The 19,538-nt window shown below is 39.3% G+C and overlaps 1 protein-coding gene across 1 annotated transcript in view; it reads left to right on the top strand.

The window, feature by feature from the left end:
* Window positions 1-3,931: 3,931 nt before the first annotated feature.
* The window catches only part of LOC143014218 (apolipoprotein B-100-like), a 37,088-nt gene continuing 21,481 nt past the window's right edge, over window positions 3,932-19,538 (top strand). Inside the window, 25 exon segments of the mRNA XM_076168024.1 lie at window positions 3,932-4,140; window positions 6,496-6,525; window positions 7,014-7,126; window positions 7,207-7,349; window positions 7,482-7,629; window positions 8,014-8,166; window positions 8,666-8,790; window positions 8,968-9,053; window positions 9,165-9,615; window positions 9,728-9,845; window positions 9,955-10,101; window positions 10,213-10,424; window positions 10,524-10,740; window positions 10,835-10,999; window positions 11,108-11,311; window positions 11,409-11,576; window positions 11,715-11,920; window positions 12,314-12,484; window positions 12,578-12,708; window positions 12,827-13,028; window positions 13,178-13,350; window positions 13,476-13,651; window positions 13,750-13,832; window positions 14,364-14,737; window positions 14,891-19,515. Coding sequence (XP_076024139.1) covers window positions 4,086-4,140; window positions 6,496-6,525; window positions 7,014-7,126; window positions 7,207-7,349; window positions 7,482-7,629; window positions 8,014-8,166; window positions 8,666-8,790; window positions 8,968-9,053; window positions 9,165-9,615; window positions 9,728-9,845; window positions 9,955-10,101; window positions 10,213-10,424; window positions 10,524-10,740; window positions 10,835-10,999; window positions 11,108-11,311; window positions 11,409-11,576; window positions 11,715-11,920; window positions 12,314-12,484; window positions 12,578-12,708; window positions 12,827-13,028; window positions 13,178-13,350; window positions 13,476-13,651; window positions 13,750-13,832; window positions 14,364-14,737; window positions 14,891-19,515 — 8,676 coding nt within the window. The 5' untranslated portion in view covers window positions 3,932-4,085.

Here is a 19,538-nt window from a genome sequence, read left to right as displayed (position 1 = left end):
TTAAATTTTTTTTGTTTTTAATTGTATGTATAAGTGTCCTTTTCTTTTCCTGATGCTTTGAATATTTAGTGGTAAAGCACTTTGAATTGCTGTTCTGCTGAAATGTGCTAAATAAATAAAATTGCCTTCCCTTGCCTAATATCATAATAATAACAATGATATATAGTAAATAAATAAATATAATATAAACAACAACAAACTAACAGTGGAGAAGTGTCAAATTAGGTTATAGATTCCAATAAATTTTGGATGATATTTTCATTCATTTTATTTAAAATAATTATCCATGTAATTAAGGTCATACTTTAAAATCAAAGTATTTGTTCTATTAAATGTGAAATTAATAATTGGGCTACTGAACAAATCATTCCACTTGGTTTGAGACAAAACTGTGAGTTTTTGTGACAGAAGGATTTCAATACTTTCAATACATCTGTGTGTTTCAGAATGTAGATTTAATAAATATTCATAAGAAAGTAGTTTAAGTATATCAATTACATTAACAAGCTGATATACAGTTTATTATAATGTGAGAAAAAAATGGAATCATCCAAAAACACTGTACACATTGTAAAAATAAAAAACACATTGTAATCATACTTGATGATGATATCAACAAAAGGTGTGGTTCTCCATAACCATAAAAATCAAACATTTGCACACCTTTCAATTCCATTAGTGGCAAATTTACTCTCTGTACTGTTGGCTGCACTGCACAACAGGTCAAAGTTTACAGCGCCTTTAGAAGCATAGCTGTAATGTCAAGAAGCCACCAGAGGGGGACACTGGAGCATATCTAGCTTACTCTGAATTTACTGCAATATTACAGACATTATATGCAGACATTTTGGTACCTGAGCATTTCTTTTTCAAGGGTCCGATTACATGTCCACATATCAACACTAGTTGAAGTACCTGTCTAAATATGGAAAAGATCGAGAAGGTAAATGAATAGTTGCCATGTTAAAGCTGGTTAATGTACATCTAGAAAAGAACGCAATAGTCCTTTTCTATTGTTGAAGCATATTGATTTGATGAGTCTTAAGCCATCTAACCAAGCAATTGATTACTGTGCACATGAATGAACTTTGACTCAGGCTCAAGAGTCCATGAGACACAGTGGTGGCAAAAAACTGTAGTTCGCTTTGATACCACAGAATCTGATGTGATTATAACTAAGATTGTTTGTTCTGCTAACCAGAGTTAATAATTAATAAATTACTAATTGTTCTCAATAATTATTTTTCAAAATATTTAAACTCTGGTAAGAACATAATTCTACGAAAACATTTTTTCAAATAAATGACACCATAAGATGTTCTACTTGATTCAAGTTATTAAACACAGAATAATATACCAGAACATTTCTACCAAATCATTAAATCAAAAAGTGGAAAACAAAAGATTTTTAGAACACTTCTTGGAATGCTCGTAATTGACAGCGCCTCAACTATTATATCACAAGATTTTCAAGGGCTTGGTGGTGATAAAAAAAAAAGTATCTCATATTATTAAGAGTGGCTGAACTTTATATAATCTCTTTCTATATAATCTCTTTTTAGAATACCAATTTTATTTTTCAATGTAATTTTTTTTTGTATATAGGTACATATTAAGTTAAACAATACAATTTGTAGACATAGACAGATGAGTTTAAATGATTAATTAAAGACTGATTTCTCTACAACACCTTGCTGATACTACACTTTCACAACCTTTTCACATTAAACATTTGCAGCAATACTGAAAATCAGTTTGCAACCATCTAAGGAGAATTTGGTGTACGTTCAACTGCCACTGTTTGCATGCGCCAATGTTTGTTTTTATAATTACACCTTTTTTCATAGTGGCCCTCATTCAGGCCAAATGCCCTCACATTTGTCAGGCTGTTGTTACACTTGTGCAACCTCCTTATTCGTAATTAACTTATCTCAGCACAATAGGTCATTATGTTGACAGAGTTCATATCTGTTGTAATCCTGATGAAACAGCTTCTCCCAGGAGGTGAAGGGTGAACCAATAATGAAGTGTTTTTCATTGACCTTTATGAAATTGACATACTGTCAAGTAGGAAGATGCTTGGAAGGAATTTCTATTCAATTATTATTGACTTGGGACAGTTGGAGACACAGATAAGCCAGGAGCTGTGTTTCCTAATATATGGAGTCTATTTATGGAAAATAACAAAAGTCTCCCTGTACAAGACAAAAGTTTCTTGAAACAGCTTCACTGAAAAGTTTTAATTAAATGACGTGTGATAAAACATGAACAATGGTTGCAATGTCCTTTTTTCATTGACTGAATTCAATCCATCCAAATTCTAGGAGTTGTTTAGTTTGGTTATAATAAGTCATATGTATCGCTTGTGATGTCTTAAGAGTCCGTTCTCCTTACTTTGAACAATTGTCTTCATATGCTGAATACGCTTCAAACATGATTACAAATCACAGATCTGGATCCCGATTTAGAACCAACCAACCTATTTACTAAATCTTGAAAAACTTGCAATATTGAGATGTCCTGCTGACTGCTACACTAATGAAAATGCTGCTCTGTAATGCATGTCCATATCTCAGGAGGCTCCGTGATCCTGTAAAATAATAATCCTAGGTGTTGCTGTTTTTCTTCCTGTAATGCTAACCGGGGGCAGTAATGACTCCTAGTTCCAAGTGAAAAGCAAGTGTCACAGTGAGGCGATGTCACTTGTTGATCTTTTGACACAAATTGAAGTAGCTGCCAAGCTTTGAACTAAATGAATGAATATAGAATGTATATTCTATATTTCAAATATAAATTTAGCAGTTTGTTAGTTTGTAGATTTCTTTCTTCTTTTAGCTGTTTCCATTGGGTGAAGGCGTAGCTTCTGTTTATTCTTGTTGCCATTTGCCTTTACTACATTGATGCTTTCTAACCCTAACCCTTTCTTTATTTTGAACTTTGGATAAAAGTGCAACTTGTGCATCCACAGTTTTCTCCCTTTGCCTTGTGTTTTCAACCATTGACTTTTAATGTTTGTTAAGCCAGCAGGTGTGTGTGTGCGTGTGTTGGGAGCAAGGACGACTGGAGAAGTCATCGTGGGTCTATATAGCACAAATAAACAGGTTTCATTTCTGCCTCTGTCAAATTCATATAGTTCAACAGTCACAGAGCAAAGTCTGCTGAAGCATCTGCCAAAGCACATCATGATATGTAGCTGTTTAAAGAGCACCGTCATGTAAGATGTCTGTCTTAAGGTAATAAATATTATATTAATAACATATTCATATAATCCACTTTAATATCATTACTAATATCATATTTAATCCCTACATTATTCTTCCCAAAAAAATAAAAAATTCTATAAAAGTTATATAATTTTCTCAGCCTTGTTTGTCCTAATGGCAAACTTTCTAGAATCACTTCTTTTTCTAGACTTTATTTTCTTTAAGATGTTCAGCCTCAATTAGTAAGTAAGTATATATGTGTGTGTGTGTGTGTGTGTATTATATTACATCATATTGTTTTATTTTATTTTATTTTATTTTATTTTATTTTATTTTATTTTAACTCCATAGCATTTAAATCATTATAAAGTCCACTAAATCCTCATGCTCTGCTGATGAATTTATTTCTGTTCTGCCCTTTGAGCCCTGAAGGTAATCAAAGTTATTGATACAAGATTTATATTAGCTATAATATGATCTAGGTCTGATTACAGAATATTTGTGAAAAGTTATCTTTGTGATTATTAAACAATGACCATTCAAATATCAATCCTTAATTTATGAAAATGGCTGACATTTACACTGACTTCACGTGTCCAAAAAGAAAAGAATAGACAAGAGGAGAAACAGTCGTGTCACCTAATCACACAAACCATCCCACCCTGCTGACAGTCAGAGGTTGTGAAAGGCTTTTACCTTTGGCCTGCCACACAGACTACTCAGACTTTGGAACCAGGGCAACACATTTGCAGGTTCTAGTTATCACATTCAGTAAGACGCCAGAACTATAAAAGCTCAGAGCCCAAAGCTTGAAGATTAGTCTTCACAGAAAGAGGAGGACTCTCCTTTCCTTAAGGCCTCCAGGAGCTTTACAAACCCATCATGGGGAGTATCAAGCTTTGCCTTTTGGTGCTGCTGGGCACACACACTCTAGCCCGTAAGTACTGACTTCTATCAGCTGCTTTTTACATCTAACAGCTAATACACATGAAGGAAATCTGGACATGTGAAGGGTTTAGCTTAAAAATGATACATTTGTCTTTTAAAGTGCTATGTATGAAATATTTACATCCAGGTTGCAAGTTATTATGTTTGATAATACTTAACAATTGCCTGATGCTATATAGATATGATATATAGGCTATACAGTGTATACTGTATATCACTGATTCTTGAGAGTCGGGACAAAACACTACAATGTACACTATATTGATTAGAGTTATATATTCATGTAGATTAAGATCTGTGCTATTTAACCATGTAAAGGTGCAGGCTGGAGGTTAAAACACATTTTTAATAAATTCACATGTTTACCTTAAAAACTTGATTTGTGTCAACTACGTCAGACACACTAAAGAATATAATTATATAATTATAATAGCCCAACAAGGATCTTAACTTCTGATGTATGTTGTAATAGTGTTTAGTTACTCTTATACGCAATAAAATATAATATATAAACTAACGGCTTAATTTCACACCGTTATGAATACACAAATTTCTAAAAAATTTCATTTTCAAACTTTATCTTTTATTTTACCACTAAAGAAAAAAAATCCTTAAGGGAATAAGACACAAGAGGGTGTCGATCTGATGATCCTTTATTACTTAAACAACAAAAACTGAAGAAAGAATTAGTTTTTTCCCAGAAAAATTACAAAAACATACATCTGAGGTTGCTGATGAAGATTTCTGATTAATGAACAAATGCTTTTTTAAACAGATGGAAGTGACAATAGATTAATAAATAACAACTCCTTGTCTTATACTGAACATATTTTTCATTCAACTGAAATAAACAAACTGTAAATACAGCGTTTCAAACTATAACAAATTGCACCGTTTCCAACTATTATAAAAAATAAGTGAAGAAATGTAATTAAGCTAACAATCAGCCATAGGTGATAATGCAAAACATGGCATACTTCAAAACTAGGAAAAAGAAGAGAGCAGGAACACACGTGTTGAGGTGCTTACATTGAAAAAACACACTATGCTTTAAAGCATGAATGCTGTCACACGAGGGACTTATGCCTTGAGCAGCAGGCGTCGGACATGCTCACGCTCTATGAAGTCCATCACATCAGGGGCAATACTGTAGATAACTCTTGTTCTGGATTGGACTGGTGATGCATTTCCCATTAGTTTCACTATGATGTCTTGAACTGGTTAGAAACAGACATCCTTCTTGACACACTTGGGCTTAACCTTTGCTGTTGGACCATGGGGATGCAGAAATTCCACTTTCACATCTTGATGCTCAGTATCCACAGCAATGGTCTTGGAATCAGATGTCCATTTACTTAACATGACTGATTGATTGATTGGTTGATTGATTGACTGATTGATTGATTGATTGATTGATTGATTGATTGATTGATTGATTGATTGATTGATTGATTGATTGATTGATGTAAAATCTTACAGGTGCAGTGTGTGTTCCTACAACCAGATGTTGAAAACATACACTGGCTTGTGCAGACAAAATCAATGTCAGAGAGATGGTGTTGACATGCTCCAGCTGTGACCATAGGAAAATTGACATTGTTCATCTAAAATATCAAAAAATGTCAAACAAACCAGACAATGTGTGGTATTGATGTATTCACCACAGCCACGGGAATGAAAAGGGACCCTCAGGGATTGCCTGATTTAATGAGGTTTATGACAAAATCTGACGGAGTTGACGGAAACAGACACAACTTTGATAGGCAGATTTCTATGGAAAATATTTTTAGATGTTCATGGCATGCATTGTTTTATACATTCATAACCCTTATGTTTGATTTGATATAAATGTTTTCACAATTGTAGAGGTTTTTAAAGATTTTGGGGGCTGGTGAATTTTGTGACCTCTTGCTGAGGACAAGAGAAATAACATGGGCCGTCTAACCACTGGTCATACATTTAAACAAATATCCCTCAAAAAAGTAATTATCTATGCTAAAACAGAACATCAGTATTCACAATTCCTTTAGATCTAACTTTGTGAGTATGTCAATCATTATTAATTTATTTATTTTTGTTATAAATAAGACTTGTCTATGTGGGACATGTTTTGTCCCGACTCTCAAGAATCAGTGATATATTGTTATGCTAGGTGTCAAATTCGTCAATGTCTTATTGTAATGAAGGGGATCTCTCACACTGAAACGGCCTTATTCTACGTGCAAACAATCTTAGATTAGATTTACTATAAGTGCCTCATTTGTCACTGTCTTGTCAGTAAAGCTTCAAAGCAGATGATGACTTTTTAACATGTCATTCACTCACGTTTCTCCTTCATTTACAGAGCAAGTTGCTGAGGAATCTCCATGTTTCTGTAAGTTACTTCATTATTGACACGTTGCAATTTATTTAGAAACCACTGTTTGAGATGTTACAAAGATAAATCCATTCAAACAAAATTATGAGAATTATATACAGTATACTGTTTATATTTTCTCAACACTCACGCATGCAATGTATTTTGAAACTACAACAATAGTGACTGATGAATAAAGCAATGACTGCTTGTTCATCTACTCAGCTGAACTTGATTAGGCGCTGAAAGTCACTCACACATCAGTTAGTCCCAGGCTGTCATTTTATTAGGATCTATATCATGTTTAGTAGTCCAATAATCAAAGGGACAAGGAGCAAACTGAGATATGGCCGCAGATTTAACAAATTACAACATACCAAAGGTCAATCAAAGATAAGTCAGGCTATGAAGAATGAATGTTTATATTAATTATTGTTTTTCAGTTAAGGAAAATGGAGAACATTCAAGTTTATTTCTGCAATGCTTTAATGTTTGCTTTATTTTAGTGGCCAAAAGATTCAAGAACTTCAGGAGGTTTGTGTACGACTACGAAGCTGAGACCTTTAATGGCGTGAAAGGAGCACATGACCACAAAACTGGGCCCAAAGTTTCCTGCAAGGTTTGTCTTACAGCTCTGAACAAAATCTGGTGACCCCTAACAGAACAAATGGCTTAAACTCATCTGAATCTGGTCTTCAGGTGGAGATTGAAGTGCCCCAAACTTGTAGCTTCATCGTGCGGACAACAGAGTGCTCTCTGACTGAGATCTCTGGTATGGATGAGGGTGCACCCGTGTTCTCTCCTGCTGCTGGAGCTGAAGCTTTCAGAGCTTCCATGGCCAAGTAAGTCACCACAAGTCTAATGGTTTACTTTAACACAATTATTGATGATTGATAAAAAGAAATCAAATTAAATGTAAATGTTTTATGAGCACCATATTAAAACAAATGAAAATGATGATTTGATCCAAACAGGTACCCCCTGAAGATCACGGTTGAAGGACAGACTGATGTCAAACTCTTCCCTGAGGAGGATGAACCTATTAACATCCTGAATGTCAAGAGGGGAATAGTGTCTGCTCTGCTGGTGCCTGTCATGGAGGAGGAGAGGAATAAAGAGATGGTAAGAACTCCCTTTCATTGCCCTTTGCCTTGTTTTTGTTTTGTTACATATCGATCGAAGCCTGTGCCACCATGGAGAGCCTGTTTGTTGTTGTGGTGTGGACCACAAAGATAAAGACATTGCTCAATGAAGAGATAAGCTGCTCCAATCATAGGTGACAAACAGAATCCTGTAACATGGTGTACTGTGAACGGCTAAAGGTCAAAGTCTGAGATAAGTTTATCTGAGTGACGTCATCACCTGCTCTCAAAATGCAGGCTAATCATTCAGTTCAGTGTAGATAATCTGATTCAGATAGGTTCTCACAGCACAATATAAGCTTGTTTATCACGTAGTCTTTTTATGGTTTTCTATCTCCTCATTACTCAAATGTCTTCCTTTCAGGCCACCGTGCATGGAGTCTGTGACACTGACTTCACTGTTAACTCCAGGGAAGACATTGCCACTGATGTAACTGTAAAGCGGGATCTCTCCAGATGTGACAGCTTCAGTGCTCACAAGGAGGCTACCAGCCCCTTGGCCTTGATCTCTGGCCTGGTAAGAATGTGTGAAAGGACTTCATATTGTTAAAACTGTAGGTCTCTTACATTTTTGGAATCTGTCTCAATTTGAAAATCAATGTTACTGTATGATAGGATATCTTATTCCACATAACTTCTGAAACAATATAAAAGCTGTATTGTCTCTTTAAGCACATTCCATTCTGATTGGCCAGCTGCATCATGCTTACTTACATTTGTTGATACAAACAATAGTCAACACACTCTCTACTAAACTTTACTAAACTACAAAAATAAGAGAATCTGACAAAAATCTGCCTGTGACATAAAAGCGTCTACACATTCTCACATGACAACAGATGATACAACATGCACGGAGCTGTTAAACTATGACATCCTGTTGTTATTATGAGTTATGTTGATTATATATAAGTATGTATATCAACATGTCATGATCAATCACCATCAGAGTTTACTGTGACACAGTTCACTTTAGTGAGGCAAAAATCATTGTATCATATGTGTTTCTGCCACAGCACTACCCTCTGTCCAAAATGATCAGCAGCACCCAGACCTGCAACTACAGGTTTGACAACAACAAAAAGCACATGACCAGTGGAACCTGCACAGAGAAACACATCTTCCTGCCTTTGTCCCACAAGTAAGTTTTGGAAGAACAAATCATCCCCATAAACTGAAATACCAACCTAAAGTCCTTTACACTTCAGAATAGGCAGCAGGTCATAAAGATTCCCTCTGCATCGTAATTATTTTACATTTATGTGAATAGTCACATTGACAAATTAATTTGGTGAACATGTCTCTCCACTCAAAACAGGAATGATTACGGTGTATCTACTCTGGTGAAGCAGACTGTGACTCTGAGCGAAACCAACAAGATCAATGATAGGGTCTTTGACCACAGTGAGTGTTTTTTGTTTTTAGAACATATTATATTGAAATAAGCTCAAATATGCTCATGCTGTCAAATGTGTGAGACATTGTCTTACTCTCATTTGTTCTACTTCTTTACAGATGAGGCCAACCTCAGGTTCTTGCCCATGGAGGCTGCTGAGGACAAGTCTCCTGTCCAGACCAAGGATGATGCCATTGCCACAATGCAAGGGCTCATCACCTTGACACAGACAGGTAATGGTGAGGAGCGTACCACCCTCTTCCACAAACTGGTGTCAGAGCTCCGTGGACTGAAGGGTGACATCCTCAGACCTGCTGCCCTGGAGATGATGGAAATGTCCAATTCCCTCACATGGCAAGCTCTGGCTCAGTGTGGTACTCCAGAATGCACCAGCGCCATTCTGAACATCCTCAGGACCTTTGACATTAGCGCTCTAGAGGTGGATGCCGTAGTCTATGCCCTGGGACTGATGCCCAACCCCTCACACCTCATGGTAAAGGACATGCTGGCAATGGCTCAGTACAAGCAGAGTAAACCCATCATGTATGCCCTGAGCAACACTGTCAGGAAGTAAGCAAACCTCTAGACTTTTTGAGCTCTAAAGTAAAATGTTCCTCGGTGCTGCGAAAGCACATATTGTATAGCGTTGCTGTAAATTCTAAGTGTATGATTTTGTTTTTAGATTGTACCAGGCTGAGGGCAGAGTCACCCCTGAGATCACCGCTGTGTCTGAGTTCATAGCTTCCCTTCTGGGTGCAGACTGTGCTGGCGAAAAAGATCTGATGTTCCTGACCTTGAGAGTGAGTGATGAGCTGAGCAATCAGCTCTGATGCACCTCTTATTAGTCAATGACACATGATGATTATCAATCCTGTTGTGCATTTTTAATTTTCTGTGCTATTCATTCAGGTTGTTGGTAACATGGGTGATGCCATGGAGGCTGCAGACCCTGCTATTAAGGCCACCCTGCTCAAGTGCATGAGACAGCCTGCAACCACACTCTCTGTGCAGCTGGCTGCTATCCAGGCTTTCAGACGCATGTCCGTCACTGATGAGGTAAAACAAAATTATTTGCATTTCATCTTACCCTGTTGCAATATTATAGTAGAATTTACAATTAAAGTTTTTACAGCAGCATAATAATAAGGGTTGTTTTTTTCCATCCAGGTTCGGTCTAACCTCCAGAGGGTCAGTCAGTATCCAAAGGGTGCCATCCAGAAGCGCTTAGCAGCCTACCTGATTGTGATGAGGAGCCCCAAGGACAGTGACATTGAGATGGTGAAGAAGCTGCTGAGTCAGGAGCAGAACATGCAAGTCAAGGCCTTTGTGACCTCCCACGTCTACAACATCATCTCCTCCACCGATTCAGAGACCCATGAGTAAGAATAAAGCACCTCTTCACTGAAGTACAAATGTCAAACAATCATATTTTATGTTATTTTGACTTAGCCGTGTTAAATTTTATTTTTTCTTCCCAGACTGAGACAGAAGATCATGGAGGCCCTGGAGGATGATGTCACCACACACACTGACTTTACCACATTATCTCGCAACTACAAACTGGGCATGACAAATGAAGGCATGCAGGCCAACATTCAGGGAAATGTTGTCTTTGATCCCAGCAGCCAGTTACCGAGGGAGGTCTTGCTGGAAACAACACTGAAAGCCTTTGGTTACAATCTGGACATGTTGGAGGTAAACAAAACACTCAAAAACTACATGGAATCATCCTCACTGACAAATGATTGGAATGGTTTTGAATGTAGCTAATTGTTTTATGGCCGATCAGGTTGGCATGGAAGGAAAGGGCTTTGAACCCACCATTGAGACCTTGTTTGGAAAGAATGGATTCTTCCCTGACACTGTTTCCAAGGCTCTGTACTGGGCCGGAGATAAGATGCCATCTAATATCAAAGACATTCTGGGATCCACACTGAAAACAGAAGGACAGAAGGTAGAGCTTGTGTATAGCAGTGCACCAAACTGTCTTAGTGTGTTCTGTCATCGCTTTCTGCTCATACAATCCCAAGTAATATATTTAAATCTGTGATTTTTTTCTCAGGTGCCGGATAACCTTGTGAGGGAAATTATGAAGAACTTCAACAAGCTAGTAAGGGATCTGGAGAACCTGGAGTCCCCAGAGGCCATGGCCTACCTCAGGATCTTGGGAACCGAACTTGGTTACATTAAGGGCAGTGATATGAGGTTTATTGCCAACAATGCCAAATTATATGCAGAGACGTTCCTGACGCTGATTCCCAAATCGGTATGATATATATTCATCTAAACACTTACACAAACCTATGATTGCCTGTTTTCCTTTGGCATGATGCATTAGCTTTACCCATAGTTTTTTTTATCAGGTCATGGGTTCACTGATGTCCGGCACTGACAATGAGTTCTTTGCTCATTACATCTTCATGGAAAACAAATTCACCTTGTCAACAGCATGTGGCTTCCCTCTGACGTTTGCTCTGTCTGGCACCTTTGCTCCCGGAGCAACAGGAGGCCTTCGCTTCTCTCCTAACATGGTAAATACTTGATTCACAACACTATAAAGTATAGTACTATAATTACAGTGATATTGTCGCTCTGTGTAATATTTTCTTGAATTGCTTTTCCTGACTCGAGCAGTTTTTCAATTTCATGTAATATATTTTTGTTTGCAGCAGGAAATGTCATTCAGGCCCTCCTTGGGAATCGAGTTTGTGACCAAGATGGGAGTCCATGTGCCTGAATTTATTGTGTCTGGGGTAGAGATGCACACCAACCTGTACCATGAGAGTGCCCTCAATGCCAAGATTAGCATGGAGCAGACCCAGATCAGGCTTTCGCTGCCTGTGCCACAGGGCAGAACAAAGTTCTTAAGAGTCAGGTACCATTTTACACACAACACAAGCTGACATAGTACACTAAATATGTAGTATATGTATTAGATGTCTACATTTTCAATCAGTAAAATTATATTCTTTTAAGCTTGGATTGTACTCATATCTAGATACTACTGTATATCTAAGGCGCTACACATTTTTACATTATATTCATTTTGACCCATTCATTCAGTGATATAAAGGGCATATGTGTGCACATGTGTGTCCATGTTTACCCACCCCCAACTCCCAAAGGTCAAAATAAATTAGTGATAAAAAAAATGTTTTTCCAAATGTGGATGTGGACCCATTGGCATTCAGAGATTTCATTTTTTTTAAAAGGGAGTAAGTTGAAAGGAGCCTGCAGAATCTGACACTGTCACTGTTCTGTCTTACAGCAATAGAGTGATGATAGTGGGTACCAGCCAAGCTGTGCTGATCCCACACACAGAAGAAGAAGAGGCATGCAGGCCTCTCTTCTCTGGATTCCAGTATTGCACCAGAACCCTTCGCGGTGGCAGTGGTGATGACACTGCTGCTCCTTACTATCCCCTAAATGGAGAGACCATGTAAGTTACAGTTTAAATATCTGTGATTATTTGCTGAATGTAATATCACTATTAGCGACATTCTATATTACAGCTCTATTCTGTTTTCCCTAGGTTTGCTCTGGACATCAGCCCGACTGACCAGGTCTCTGAGTATACAGCTACCATTGCATATAAACTCCTTGATGAAGGCAAGGACGGCCGACAGAAGGTGGATTCTTTAAAAATGATCTTGAGAGCTGAGGGTATGTGCATTGTTTCTTGCAAAAAAAACTATGCTTGCTCTGAGTTACAACCTTATTATTTTGTTATTAAAAATTACATCAACAATTTATTTAAATTGTTGTAACTTTGTGGTTTTAGGCGCTCAGCCTAGTGAGGCCACAGCCACCATGAAATACAACCGTAACAGGAATGTCTTCACCACCCAAATCGAGATTCCTGACTTTGATGTGGAGGCTGGCATCAAGGTTGGCATCACTGACAGCAGTGCTAAAGGCAAATCTCTTACCCTTGAGCTCTCCAACAAGAACATCCCCCAACTGTCTCTGATTGGCCGTGCCAAGTGAGTAAACTCAGTCCCACATCAAGTACCTACAGAGAAGGTCAAATACAAAGTCAAAATGTGAATCAATGCAAATATGATGTGTCCTTGGTTTGGATTAAATCATTTTTGTGCAATAAATTAATTGACTTCGTCTGGGTTTATCACAGGCATCAGGCCATGACTGATGGTACGCTGCAGGTTCAGCTGCTCATCCCCTCACTCATGACCGATGCTGCAATCACTGCTACCATGAGCAATGCTGAGGGACTCATCATGGAGATCAAAAGTGATGTCAAGCTCCCACAGACGTCCTCCATTCAGGCAGTCATCTTCAAATATGGTACATCTTTTGAAAATTTGCATTAATGGTTTTCAGTTATTAATGTTTTATTGATTTATCCAAAGACTGTTTCATACAAAACAACAACTATAATATAATATAAAAACTATATTTTTTTATATTAGGTGAGGACCACGCTGAGGTGCAGCTGATGTCAAAGATGAATTCTGACACCAAAATCCTGGTGCCTTACACTGTGGCCCTCCAGACATGGCTGGGTCAGTTTGTGGGAGACGTTATGGACCAGCAGCTGCTCAATACTGACATGAAGCTGAGCCACATCTTCACCAAGGCTGTTGAGGTAGAAAACAAACAAATATATTGTAATTCTAGCAGAAGGTGAAAAAGAAATTTGCCTCAGAAAAAAATTAAGAGAAATGTGTTTTGTGTTTTCATCAGGTCATTCCCTATGTTGAGACTTTTAGAAACAGCATGGCAGAGATGACAATGCCCTCCATGCCTGACAACCTGTTCATGAACTTGTAAGTAAAACATAGTCAGTGACTTAACATTGAATTTCTTGAATAAGAAATTGCCCCCATTTTGCATATGGATAATAAAAACACTTCAGTATTAAATAATATCAAATAGCACAGTGGTTCCCAAAGTGGGGGGCGCGACCCCTGGGGGGTGGGGGGGGGGGGGGAGAGAATGAGCGTCCAGAGCGCCCCACAGATCGATCAGCCATCCCGTATTGTTGCATATCGTATCTCGCCCCGTCAGACCAATCAGCCGCCCTTTATTGTTTTATATCGTATCTCGCCCCCGTCAGACCGATCAGCCGTCCTGTATTTGTTTTATATCGTATCTTGCCCCCGTCAGACCGATCAGCCGTCCCATATTGTTTTATATCATCTCCTGGGGCGGGGGGTGAGTGTGAAAAACTTCTGATCTTTAAAAGGGGGGCGTGAAAGAAAAAGTTTGGGAACCACTGGTATAGCATGTTTGATGCATTGTTAGAAAATTGTGAATTGAGTATATTTACATTTAATGACAATTCTTTCTCTCACCAGGGATAGCACATTCAGATACCATTTCAACCAGGACCGAATGACCTTCACAGTCCCTATCCCTCTTGGAGGCAAATCATCTGAGGAGCTAAGGATACCTCCAATGCTCATCACACCACACATGTCTGTACCTCAGATGGGCCTGGAACTTTCCCCAAGAGAGATCGAAATCCCCACCTTCACCATCCCATCAGAATATGATCTCTGCCTGCCACTGATAGGAATGGTGGACATGTCTGCCAAGGTCAATAGCAACTATTATAACTGGGAGGGAGTGGTTTCAGCTGGCAACAACACTGCTGAGTCTCCGAGCTACTTGGCCAAGTTCAAAGTCATGGCTGACAGTCCCATCGAATTTCTCTCCTTCACATCTGAGGGTAAATTGAGCTTTTTATTTGTTCAGTTAGCATAACTATATATTTATTGTTTAATAAATTAGAACAGACATTTTACACAACTAACAATGTATTAACACACCCCACCTTGTAATTCATATGTAAATAATCTGTCTCACCTGTTCTCTTTTAAAGGAGCTGCAGAGATTAGTGATACACCAGAGGAGACTATTAAGTACACCATAGAAGGCTCCCTAAAGCACAAGCTCATGGAGACAAGTTTCAGTGTGATGGAATCTGCTGCCGTCTCAGACAAAATATTGTCAACAGGAAGTTACAAGGTTCATGCCTCCAGCCCTCTGGGTCTCCAGTCATCCCTAGTTATTACTTCCCAGTGCTCCATAGCTTCAGACATACTAACTGTAGACAGCAACATGGATGGAAGTCTGTCTGTTAGATCCATATCTGCCAGCACCACCTATTCCCAGTCTTTCTCTGTGGAGCCAATGAAGAAAGAAGCAAGGTGGGACTCTAACATGAGAATGGACTCTGCAGTTCTAAAAGCCACGAATACGGTCAAGGCAATATATGCAAATAAGCAACTTCTGATTGAGTCAATGACCAACATGAACAATGACCCACTCAAGCACACAACCAAATTTAGCATGAGCTACAAGGATGTCCAGCTTACTGTCCAGTCTGAATCTGTGACAAAGGCTATTGATCGGATGGTTCGTAGTCAGGTTGACTTCATTGCGTCTCCAACACAGACCAGCATCAGGATAGAAAATCAAGCTGATGATACCGAGAATCGTGCCTATTCATTGCTGTCTGGGTCCATTGAACCCTCAGGCATGGAAATCAATACCGATGCGTCCCTTAACATCTTTTCAAGCCGTGCTTCTCATAAAGCAACCTTGACTCTTAACATGAATGGCCTGACCACCAGCTGTACCACAACTGCGCAGAGCAGCCCAATGACCTTTGAGAATGTTTTCCATGGTGGAGTTGACAACTCTGGTGCCGCTTTGTCTCTCATCACCAAGGGAGCAATTACGGACAACACAGCTGAGCTCAACCTTGACGGGAAGATTGGAACCTCAGAGGTGTATCTCAACAGCGTGTTTCATGGCAACCTCCTTGACTTCAACACCAGAAACAGAGTGAACCTCAAAGTGAATGAAGATGGACTGACCTTCTCAAACAACATTGTTGGATCTTTCAAAGAAATCAAGACTGACAGTTCACACACCCTTACCCTAACTCTAAGATCCCTTACCCTGCACTCCAAGACTGACAATGTCCTTAATAATAGAAACTCCTACATGCACGATATCACAGTTAATACAGAGGGTTTTGCTCCTTCAGTGATTGTGAAAAATAATCTGAAAATCATGGGCGCGAACTTTGCGAATGATGCACAGTTCAAGGGAGAGCCATACAGTATGGAACTGACTGGCACAATGATTGGAGTTCTGTTAAGTGAAGAGCTCAAACACACATATGAAGTCAAATTTGTTGACATGAGCCTTTCTGCAAAATGCAATACCAATGGCAAGATCCTTGGATCTCACATGACCCATAGCACTGATATGGAGGTTGCTGGACTAACTATGAAGTTTAACAGTGCTGCTAACTTAAACTCTCCAGCTCTTCGTTTGGACAGCACTCTGAAAACTGTTGCTGCACCCTTTACTCTGAACATTGACGCCATTGTCAACTCAAATGGTGCTTTGTATCTGTATGGACAACAAAGTGGTGAGCTATACAGCAAATTCCTTCTGAAGGCAGAACCCCTGCTTTTCACACAGTCACTTGAGTACAGAGCCTCAACCACGCATGAATTGGAAAATGGAGCCTCCATGAAGACCAATATGGACAGCAGGCATAGCAGCATGATGAGCCTCCAAGAGCAAAGTTTCACACTAAGGGTGGCATCCAAAGTGAACAACCATGGTTTTGATCAAGAAATGACGGCTTATAACAATGTAGAGGGACTGGGAATCGACTTGAAGGGAGTGGTCTCCACTGACTTCTTTGCAGAAACCAGCAATGATTACACCATCTCCGGATTTGTAAAATATGACAAGAATAGTGACAGCCACTTCATCCGGATCCCATTTATTGAACATCTGCCTGCAGTCATTGAAGATGTGAAAGTCACCATGATGGGGATGCTGGACTATAGCATTGATATGCTGAAAGATATTGATAACAAGTATGAAATCAGTGCCAAGTTCCATGAAAAAATATCACAGTTGAAAGAAGTCGCTGACACATTTGACTTCCACCTCTTTGTGCAGGACCTGACAAAGTTTATCCATTCACTTGAAAATGTCATCACCAACCTGACAGCCAAGTTTCCTTCTGAGGAATTCATGAATGTGCTGAAATCAATCAATGATGCTATCATGGCTTGGATTCACAAGTATAACATTGCTACCAAGATAAATACAATGTATTCTAAATTAGAAGACATACTGTCCAACTACGAGATTGAAAAGATGACTGAGGCCATCGTGGATGAGGCTGTTAAAATCATGAAGCAGTACCAAGTGAGGGAAAGGATTCAATCTGCATTTGCTTTTCTGAGGTCAATTGATGTCCAGCCTTTGTTCGAACGAATGATGGTACCTGTGAAGGAGTTTCTGAATCAACTTTATTCTTTTGACTTCAAACAATTGATTGATGACATCAGCAGCTACTTCATTGGAATGATCCAGAAAACCAAACAATTTGATTATGATGAATTTACAGTGGAGCTGAAAGAGAAAGTAACAGATATTGGCAAGATTCCCTGCTTTGGGAAACTCTACGGCGAGTTCAAGGTTCTCTCACCTCATTACAACCTTCAGACCACTGCTAGCCTGCAGAATACCACAACCACACCAGTCACACCAGAGTTAACTTTGAACCTCAACTCACAGGCCAAATCTACTCTGAAGATCCTGGACTACACTCTTGATGCTACAGCTAATTTTGCTGTGCCCGAGATGAGTCGTCTGTCTGTCGCTGAGAGTGTGAAGTTTGCCCAGTCATCTTGTACAATCGATCATCAGGGAACAATGACTGCATATGGATTGTCAGCTCAGGGTTCTGCTAAAACTTCCGCAAAAGTCGACACTGAGCTCTTTGTAGCAGAGCTTGTCAATAACGCATCCTTAACTACAGAAGGAGAAATTTCTGCCAAGTTAGAGACTGCCTATAAGCAAAATGTCAACATGCCACCCCTCAACATCTTCAGTGAAACATCGATGAATCAAAAGACTGAGTTCTTGATTGAAGATGGCACTGCTCGTCTTAACATGAACAATCTAGCAAATGGAAAATATGCAGTTCAGGACTACTCAGATGAGGCAAACCACAAGAGTGACATGGAATTTGCCATGGATTTCCACACAACCAAATTGTCTTTCACAGGAGCAACAGGCTGTAGTCACTTCAAAATGGATCAACAAATTGATGCTAACATCTGCATTTTCCGCCATGTTATTATAGATGCAAAGGTTGAGACAGAAACACCTTTCTTGAAGAACAGTGTTGCAGAAGTGAAGGTTCAGGCTAAGGTTGAAGAACTGAAATTTGATTTCACTGCCTCTCATACTGGAGAACTGGTGGGTCAACTTGAAGGAACTCTGTCCAACTCTGCCCTTGCTTTGGTCTCACCAAATGAGTTCATGCTCGACACCAAAAACAAGGCAAATGCCAAGGTTGCCCTTCCATTTAGGCTGTCCGGAAAGATGGATTTCCAGAATGACATTTCTCTCACTTTAAACTCTGACGTACACCAGGCAAGCTGGACTGGTCTGGCCAGACTCAATCAGTACAAATACTCCCATTACTTCACACTGGATAATGGAGAGAGGGAAATTCAGATAATTTCCCAGATGAATGGTGAAGCAAATTTTGATGTCCTGAGAGAACCAATAACCATTCCTGAAATTGTTGTGCCATTTGTTGGAATGATGACACCAAAAATTGAAAGTTTCTCTCTTTGGGAAGACACTGTCCTGGGAACATTCCTAATCACACCTCATCAGACCTTTGACATGAATTCTAAATTTAAGTACATGAAGAACCGTGATGTGATCACCATTGACATCAAGGTGGAACCAGTCATCAATGTCATAAATGACAATGTCATGTTTCTGAACAAGAACATGGTCATTGGCAAAGATAATGCTGTAGCCCTCCTCACTACATCTTATGACAAAATAAAGGCAGAGTATGTAAAATATAGCAACAATTTGCCTAAAACCATGCCTGACTTCAGTTTAATTTCAATGCCTGTTCCGGAGCTTCCATCTGCCCTTAGAAAGCTGAAAATTCCAAAAATGTATCTGCCCAGGAGCATCAGCATCCCTGTCATGGGTGATCTGACTTATGAGTTCTCCATGAAGACAGCAATGCTCACACTCAAGACAGATGCTAGTATTATCAACCAGGACGACATCATCATCAGACTTGATGCTTCCTCAGCCTCTGAATTTTCGGTTCTGACTGGAAAGATTGAGGGCACCAGCACCATTAACAAAGTCAATGGAATGAAAATGGCATCTGTCCTATCTGTAAAACATCTCATGGTAGAGGCAAACCATGACAGTTCCATCAGCATAAGCAACGACGTGGATACTTCCATTGCAAATTCAGCAAAGATCAACCTACCTGGCCTGATGATGGAAATCAATCAAGAAATCTTTGGAAACGCACAGGAAGGCCTTGTTGTTTCTATGTCTTCTCCATCTGCAGGACTTGTTGCACTTCAGCTGCAGACTAAGCTGCCAGCACAAGTAAAGGGAAGAGTCTATGGCCGTTACCCGGTAAGAGTCGCATCCTATGCTTT

Source organism: Genypterus blacodes, unplaced genomic scaffold (genome assembly GCF_046128005.1).
Source record: "Genypterus blacodes isolate CSIRO-AG114 ecotype Tasmania unplaced genomic scaffold, CSIRO-AGI_Gbla_v1 ptg000185l_1, whole genome shotgun sequence".
In the NCBI taxonomy this organism is placed as follows: Eukaryota; Metazoa; Chordata; class Actinopteri; order Ophidiiformes; family Ophidiidae; genus Genypterus; species Genypterus blacodes.
This window is presented reverse-complemented; position numbering and strand designations above follow the sequence as displayed.